General features: G+C 42.6%; 1 protein-coding gene across 1 annotated transcript; it reads left to right on the forward strand.

Moving 5' to 3' along the window:
• Positions 1–5,491: 5,491 nt before the first annotated feature.
• On the forward strand, positions 5,492–8,509 carry LOC139715217 (glutamine synthetase-like). Its single transcript, XM_071626806.1, has 2 exons — positions 5,492–5,770; positions 7,625–8,509. The coding sequence occupies exons 1-2, from the start codon at positions 5,607–5,609 to the stop codon at positions 7,941–7,943; spliced, it is 483 nt and encodes a 160-aa protein (XP_071482907.1). The 5' UTR covers positions 5,492–5,606; the 3' UTR covers positions 7,944–8,509.
• The last annotated feature ends 456 nt before the right edge of the window (positions 8,510–8,965 follow it).

The raw sequence follows: 8,965 nt of genomic DNA on the forward strand, positions 1-8,965 counted from the left end.
GCCACCAAAAACGCATGTCGGGCCACTAAAATTTCAGAAACGAAGAATGTGGTGGCCTGATCGGGCCACCATAAAAGGTCGGATGTTTGCCTTTGGGCCACCAAAAATAAAAGTTAGTGTGGAGCCCTGTATAAGGTCTTACGTAATGAAGAAAGCGTGTACAGGCGACTCCTTAAATAGATAGTTTTTTTTTCTTTCCTAACAAAATATTATCACAATTTAACTATAGTCGAACAATTAAGTATATAAAGATAATCACAGACAATAATTTTAGGCCCTGAATTTTTACTTTGTTGCAATGTGAGTTTCGTTCCAACTGTGTTGTTATAACAGGAGTACACTGAAGTAGACTGAGCACTGTCATAAAAAAAAAAGGCCAGTCATTATTTCATCGGCATAATACTTCAAACAATAAATAAATCATCATTCCTGGCCAAATGCTCTCTCTGTAAGTTTGGCACATAGGACTGACAAGACAGACAACAACCAGAAATTAGGACTTTCTTCCTTCAGTTACCCTCCTTGCTTTCCGGTAAGACTCATGCCTCCTCTCCTTCTCCTCCAGCCTTGCAGTCATCTTGCGATGTTCGTCTCTCTGCTTCCCTTCATTCCTCCTCCTCACCTCCTGCTGCCTTCTGAAATTCTCTCGCCGCCTGTCCTCCCGCTTCTCCTCTTCCATCTTCCTCCTATCTAGCCTCCTGCACTCCTCTTCGCTCACTTGCTGCCTCCTCCCTGGTCTCTTTGTTTCTTTGTCCATTTGAATCATCTCTCGTTTTATTTCAATTTGCCGAAGTTCCATCTCCAGAAGTCTTTTCTTTCTCTCTAGCATCCTCTCATCATCAGCTTTTGAGTTTTCCTTCCTGCTGTAGATGGGGTCCCTGGTAATCGCGCTCCTCTTTCGCTTCTTTCCGTGTCTGTTTCTGTCAGTGCCATGTAACCTGTGCATACCCCTCTCTGACTTGTGTTTATCTTCCGCACAATGCGGTCTTTCAGCCCTTCTGGCATCAGAGCTTCCTTGTTTTGAATTCCTCGCCCGCCCCAATTTATGGCGCAAGTCGTCTACAGCCATAATCTGAGCTTCTGGTCTGTCTTCATGAGAGTCGTCATCACTGACGATTTCTCCTTCTGATATCTCCCCTTCTGACAGACAACTTCTCTTGTCGATGTCATCCATGGCATCCCTTGTAGAAATGCTGGCTTCATCTCCATTCACGGGACTTGCTTCTTTACCTCTGGTTTCAGCGCTGACCTCCGCATTAACGCCATCTTTTTCAGGTAAATTGTCACCTCCGTTATCTCTATTGCTGGGATGTTCTCCAGCATTCACACCAGAGCCACAATCTGCAGACTGCTTTTCATCTTTATCTGCATAGCTTCCTTCTCCATTTTCACAACCGGCAGCATCATCGAAACCACCCTGATCGATCTCTGCACTCTCGTGTACATCCCCTTCTTCATCAGAAGTCATGACCTGGTGATCAGAATGTATATGTTCTTCCTCTTCATATATGTCTTCTTCGAAGTCCAGCTCAGATTCAGAGGTATCTGTACAACTGCCAGTGAGATAATTCTCTCTACTGTGGATTGGGTTTGCTTTACTTTTGCCTGATTCACTTCTTTCTTCCTCATCTTGTACACCTTCTACATCTTGTTGAATACATGATTCACTCAACATTCCTGTGTCGACGATTTCCCCCGTGAGACTCTGATCACCTTCAACAGAGGCACATTCCTTTCCTAGGATAGGATCTCTTTCCTGCACGCTTGATGTGTCTGACAAAACTACACTTTTGATACCACCTTCATCAACACTGCATTCTACTACATGGTCTGGTTTTTCTTCTTCCAGCAAGGTACTTTCTTCATCTGCTGTAACATCTGTGAGTTCTCTTTCTTCTTGTGAACTGGAAGATTCAGTGTGCCTGAAAAATTTATTCTTGTAGTCTGCTGGGGCTCTCTCACCAATTAATACAGGATTCAAATGGTCACTTTTGATAGCTCCTGGTACACAATGATGGCCTTTCACTGCACTCTCATTTTCTATTTCAGAATTCTCTATTTGGACAATCACATCTTCATCAAGACTAACAACATGCTCCTGTTGGCTCTGTTCTACCTCATGACTTTCACCAGGCTTTAAAATTTCTGATTCCAGTGAGCTATGCTGCCTACAATCATCTGTTGCTCCTGAAACCATGGTTTGTCCACACACTGATGGAATACAGGCATCTGTGCCAATGGAGTCATCGAGTCTAGTCACAGAAATTTCTTTCGGCTGTTCCTGAGAGTCTACTTGAGTAGAGGAGTCATAGATGTCTGGGTTGGTCCAGTGTAGGGTGGACGTCTGACAGGAAATGACACTAAGATCACTTGCCTCATGCTGTTTCACAATGATCTCCTCATCAGCCTCGTCCACATCTGGTTCTTCCATCATCTGCCGGCTGTCTGTGTGCGAGAAATCAAAATCTCCAGCTATGACTGACATCACATCATCATTATCCCGTAAACCTTTCTGATTATCACTCTTGCAGTCCAGGGCTGTCTTGTGATCCCTCCTCAAAGAGGTCAGCTCAACACAATCCTTCTTGTCAATTTCATCACAACTTGAAACCCTGTCATCACTGTCGGGGGAAGGAGATTCCACACTGCTTTGACTGTCATTACAAGCTGTGAGGCGAGTCTCTTGAGGTATTCTGAACTGTGGTTCTGCTGGTTGTCCAATGCAGGGTACACTCACAGAATGTCCATCCATCAGGGCAGGATCTGCAGGAGTATCAAAGGAAACAGCTGCCACTAAACAAGATATATCCCTTTCACGTAGCCCACTGCAGTCTTGGAATGTGCCTATCTCCTCCATCGGGGCATCGTCTGCTATTTCCATTGCAGCATGGATCTCATTAATAGGACACTCACTGTTCTCCCCTTTGACTGTGCCTGCAGAAGTTAGGGTGTTCTCACTGCAGTCGACCGATTCTACAGTACATACACTTGTATCTGTGACTGTGGAGTCAGAGTCAATGCGAAGATCTTCATAAAGAATGCCTCTGACTATGCTGGTTTCTGCTCCTGTATTAACATTGGACAGATTGCTCTCCTGGTTGATATTAGGTCTTTGACTATTTGACCCTTCATCTCTGTTTTTGTCACCTTCCATGCCATGTGCATCATCTGCTTCTTTCAATTTCATGTCTACGAGGGGATTATCACCTTCCACTCCTTCAGAATGTGCCTCACTACTTTCACATGTCACTGCATCATGTGGCATCCTGTCTGCATCTTCAGTGTTCTTGGACTGAAAACTGCCCTGCCTAGATGACCCACCTTCGTTTTCTTTTGTTGCAATATTACCATTCTTATCTCTCTCACCACTGTTTGACTGGATTCTTTGACTTGTTTCCTCCTGAGAATCAAGTGTAGCATTGGAGTGTTTCTCCACTGTCATGTCAGTTTGGTGTTTTTGATCAATGCACTTTGAGGAATGGCCAAAGTTCACTGCAACAGGTACACTGGTTCCCTTTTCATCTTTACTCACGTTACTTGTGCCCTCTAACTTGAGAGAGTTTTGCTGCTTGGGTTCCCTATGGTGCTTCTCTAGTGTCATGCTAATTTTGGGTTTCTGATCATTGCACTTTGCACTTGATGAATGGTCAAAGTACACTGCATCAGGAGCACTGGCTTTCTTTAGAGTTTTTCTTCTGTTCTTTGTATCCTCTAACTTGAGAGAATATTGCTGCTTGGGTTCCCTTGGGTGCGCTGATCGTGCTCCACATTCCTTGCCATGGTAAGCTTCATCTTCCCCACTACTGATAATTTCTCCTTCGGACAATTCATTCTCTTCCTTCTCAGAGTAGGATCCCCTAGCACATTCAACGGACGTGTTGAGTGATGGTGCAAAAAGTGGGGATTCAGACTGGACTTGCAGCATTGACAGAGCTGAGATGTCACTAAGAGTTGAATCAATTGACTCACTCACACTGTTCTGTAAGACAGTCACTTTACTCGATGTGCACTCAATCGTCGACTTGGTCCCACAAGCTAGAACTGTGTGACCTTCTTCATAAGTAAACAGCTCATCACTAACACTAACTCGATTTTCTTGCTCTCCACTGGGTTCTTCACAAACTACAAAATCATCCCCAATACTTTCCTTATGTTTTTTAAGCCAGCTCTTGTCACTGTCATCAGACGATGATTCCACTCGTTTCCTCTTCCACCTGTCACCTGACTTCTCTTTGGCTTTACTTTGATCAACACGCCTTCCCTCAGGAAGAGAACTTTCTGAAGATTTCTGACCCGCCTCTCCCTCTTCACTCATTTCATGACCAGCCGTATATTCCTTAATAGCTCTTTCCCTGTGCTCACTTGCTGATGAAGACCTATGGCATCTGCGCAAGGTAGCTCTGGCCTTGGTGATAGCCTCTTTGGCAATGCTAGATAATCTCTCTCTTGAGAATTCTCGTTTTCTCTCGCTAATTCTTTGACTGGTATTCCGAGACTTTCTAGTTTTCTTAGGTTTACTTTCCCGCGGGAATGATCCACCTTTATCTCTGTCCCTCACAGGGATACTTGATCTCCTTTTTTCTCTACTTCTCTTATCATCTTTTTCATGCTGTGGCATTTTGGATGCGCTGCCAGAAGGTTTGTTTCTGCTTGCCTTGGTTTCATTACCTTTATGTGCTGGCAAACCACTCCTACTTGACTTACTCTTGCTCTCATCGTAGAGTTCTCTATGCCCTCTACCTTCAGCCCTTCTATTGACTGTCTCTTCTCTACCTCTGGGCCTTCTGATTGACAGAAGAGCTGATGAACTTTCTCTGTGGCTATCATTTGATGATCGCTCCCTTGAATTTTGCCTCGCAGGGGACCCATCTCTTAATTTAGTATGGGTTTTCCTTCCCGGTGACCTGCTTCCAGATTTTCTATCCCCTAAACCACTCCTAGAAGAACGGTGACAAGATTGCGATGAATTGTTGGGTGACAGACGTCTAGATGGGTCTTCTGGTGACACATTTCTGGATCTTTTTAAGCGGTCACCTGATGATCTCTCCTTGGATTTCCTTGTGGGTGATGGCTCTCTTTCTTTACTTCGAGACTTCCTTCCTGGTGACTTGCTATGAGATTTCCTGTCTGGAGAACTTTTCGAGGACTTGTAATGACAATGTGAAGGTTTGTCTTGTGGCAAATGCTTTGAAACATTTTCTGGTGATTCATTTCTAAGAAATGGTTCCCTTGGGTGAATGTTCTGTGATTTCTCTTCAAACTTACTCTTGGTTGACCTGTGCTCCAACTGATCTTGTCTACTTGGAAAGTCTTTCTTTTTATCAAGTTTATGTCTTAAATCATTAGATTGTGAGACACTTTTCAATTCTTTTGGAGCTGAATTGTCATTGAGCGTTTGGCTATCATTAATATTTTTTTCTGGTGTATAATGGTCATATCTAGACCAAAGTTATTGGTATTAGTTCTCCTTATACAAGAGTCAAAGTTCATACTTTGCTGAAGTGTATCTACTCTTTCTAATCTACTCTACATAGCTGCGAAAGGGCACAATTGTGTTTATAATCTTTTGTTTTCTTTAATAGGTGGGACCATGTGAGGGCATCGAGATGGGAGACCACTTGTGGGTGTCCCGCTTCATTCTACATCGTGTCTGTGAGGACTTTGGTGTCATCGCTACCTTAGACCCCAAGCCAATGGAGGGTGACTGGAATGGAGCTGGTGCACATTGTAACTTCAGCACTTTGGCCATGCGGGAGGATGGAGGAATCAAGTACGCAATTTTTTTTTTTACCCTTGTAAAAGCAACAGAGATAAGTCAAAGCTGCACACTGGCACTGGTCCGACAGTCCCTGACCAGTAAAAATCGCTGTCGGACCAGTAACTTTTTCAGGAATGGACCAGTAAAACATGGAGAAACTGGCCACCTTCTGGCCTGACAGACCGGTCAGACCATTAAAAAAAAGAACCAAAAAAAATGGGTTAGTGTGCAGCCCTGGATAAATACAACAGTATTGGCTTACCTATAAACGTAATCAGGCTGGACATTTTTGGTTATGCTAAAATTGGAGGGGGGGGGGGGGGGGGTGGATTCCATGTCTTTGGCCCGAATTCACCAGGTGGTACAATATTAACCATGGTTTAAAACTTTTACAAAGACTAGTTTTTTTATGGGGCACCAAGCATCGCATGGCCTATGTTACGACCAAAATCACTCTGAGAATGATCGCACAAAAGAAACAATCAACTGATGTTCAGGCGGTTTATTAACAGTGATATTGTGGGTACAGACTGGTAATTGGCGTCATATCAGTACAACAATGATCAATAGAAACAATGACAAATCGGTAATGGAATCACTTACATGCATCCAAACTATCACAAAGTCGCTACAGTTCCCTGGTAGTGTCCAGATACGATGTTCGATGCACAAATGAATGATCCGCGATGCACCGATGAATGATTCCTGCGACGTAAATCCAGAGGCACAGGTTACAATAGTCCGCGTTATAGATCCGGGGTAAAATCCACAAAATATGTCCACGGCGAAACGTGCAGAGTCCAAACGTTGTGACGACCACATCCAGTTGATGCATTGAATGATGATTCACTTAATAATGTTCAGCTAAGAATCCAGCCCATCACAGCTTTGCCGTAGCCATGTCCACTGACAGAAAAATATGGAGTCTATCTCCAATGTAGGCAAATTCATTCTCTGCAGGCAAAATGTCTCCCAAGCCTTATCTCCACAAACATAACAGGTCAGCAGGTAACACAGGACTGACTATAACAAGTCGCTTCAGAGCCAGAAGTGACGTAACTCTCAGAGCAGAGGTGTTGGGTACTCTGCCTACTGCAGAATTTCTCTAGCTTATATACTATCTATTCACCCCTTCTAGCACATTCTGTAACTCTCTCCAACCTGGGACCACACATTCTAGCTAGTCCAAGTTCCAGGAATCCTGGATGACTCACTGCCTAACTATGTACAAAACATCATTACCAAGAATAACTACCAATCACATTGGGCTACAGGGACAGTGCCTCACTCAGCCAAACATGTAAGCACTTCCCAGAACTTTCTGGAACGGGTGAAATCATTCTAGATTGAGTGAGCTATATTGTATTTCCTGTTACATGCATATACTGTATAGCTACATTGTATACCACCTAGAAAATTCTCCACTTATCTGGTCAGCCTGTATGTACTATATCTATACCACATAGAATGTTCTCCATTAATTTGGTCAACCTGTGTACATACACATTAAAACAACCATGCATACAGTACATCATACATGTACATAACTACTAGTGTGTACATTTGTGACACCTATTTCGTTACGAAATCAGTCATTTCGTCAATGTAATGTTACGAAATGTTAACATTACATTGACGAAATGACTGATTTCGTAACGAAATAGGCCATGCGACTCTTGGCACCCCATAAAAAACTTTGTGCCCAAAAGTATACAGTACTTAGTCAAAAATTTTCTGAAGTTTTGAGAGGGATTGAAGTTCCATGTAACATGAATATGAAGTCTCTTGGGGATGAAAAAGTAAAAAGAAATCATAACTTTCATACTGCTTTTATCATAGTGTAATCGATACTGCTTACCCCCACAGTCACATGCGAGCTGCCATTGAAAAGCTGAGCAAGAGGCATGATGAGCATATCCGTGCCTATGACCCCAAGAATGGCCTGGACAATGCTCGCAGACTGACAGGGAAGCACGAAACATCCAGCATTGATGACTTCTCTTCCGGAGTAGCCAACCGGGGTGCCAGCATCAGGATTCCACGTCAGTGTGGCATCGATGGCAAGGGCTACATGGAGGACCGAAGGCCGTCCTCAAACTGTGATCCATACCGCGTTACTGAAGCACTGATGAGGACAACAGTACTGGATGACTGGAATCTTAAGGAGCTGTTTGTTCTGAATTAGCAAATTGTCAGACAGTGAACTGAAATCTTGGTGTTGTAAAGCCCAACATATTCCATGTGTGTATGCTTACTATGTCTTTTTTCTGTCAAACCAAAATTTGTCCTTCATACTGGGCTCATTTTTGAGCCCTCGGTTACACATCTGAAGTGCTCAAAAGAGGTTTATCACTAATTCTAAATATCTGCAATTCCTGTAATGTGCCTCCAGAATGACTGCTGGCAAAAAAAAGGAAGAAGAGCAACAATGAATGACTCCCATGAAAGTGGACTTGACTAGTGTTGTAATGATACCATCTGCTATGCAGGTTTTGCAGATTTTGTTTATTTTGTTTATTTTGATTAATTTTTCTTTTTTTTTTCTTTTTCTTTTGTTTTGTTTTGTTTTGTTTTCCTTTTCCAAGTGAGTAATCATGTCACAGCATTACTGGGCAAAAGAATCTTTGGTCAAGCAAGCAGTACCTTCTTCAGCCCTTGGATACTTGTATTGCTTGTATGTAATCGGTTTTATTAGCAACTGTACAGTAGCACTGTTCTTTCAGTGAGTAGTGCTGGACATCGGTTCCAACCCCCCCCCCCCTTATTATTGCCTTTTTCGTGCATTTCCAAATTTAAAATCTTACATGGTATGTACATAGTGAAAGAAGATCATCGCCATGTATTTTATAAATCTTTTTGATGGTCTTGGAAATGTCTTTTAAGCTATGAATTTGTGTATGTGTACATTCTGAATTAATGGCAGGCTGTAAAGGGTTGTTTGTTTCTGTGCAGAAAGGTTCTTGTATTTCCATTGTATTTTATGTTTTTTACCAATAGTCAAGAGGTCAATAATAGAAACAAAGTACTTAATGGTTTTGTAAATTAAGGCATGAAACGAGAACGTGAAGTGAGTACTCATGGCTGTATTTAAATTCATCGGTGTGAAAAAGCAATTGGCTGCTCATTTGCTATTCATTGATATTACCTAAAGAAATGGCATTATCCACCAGAACCTTGTTCAAAGACATTGATTTAGTGGAAGAGAAA

Source organism: Diadema antillarum, unplaced genomic scaffold (assembly GCF_040938485.1).
Source record: "Diadema antillarum isolate AM-2024a unplaced genomic scaffold, OU_Dant_1.0 seq00003146_RagTag, whole genome shotgun sequence".
Classification (NCBI taxonomy): Eukaryota; Metazoa; Echinodermata; class Echinoidea; order Diadematoida; family Diadematidae; genus Diadema; species Diadema antillarum.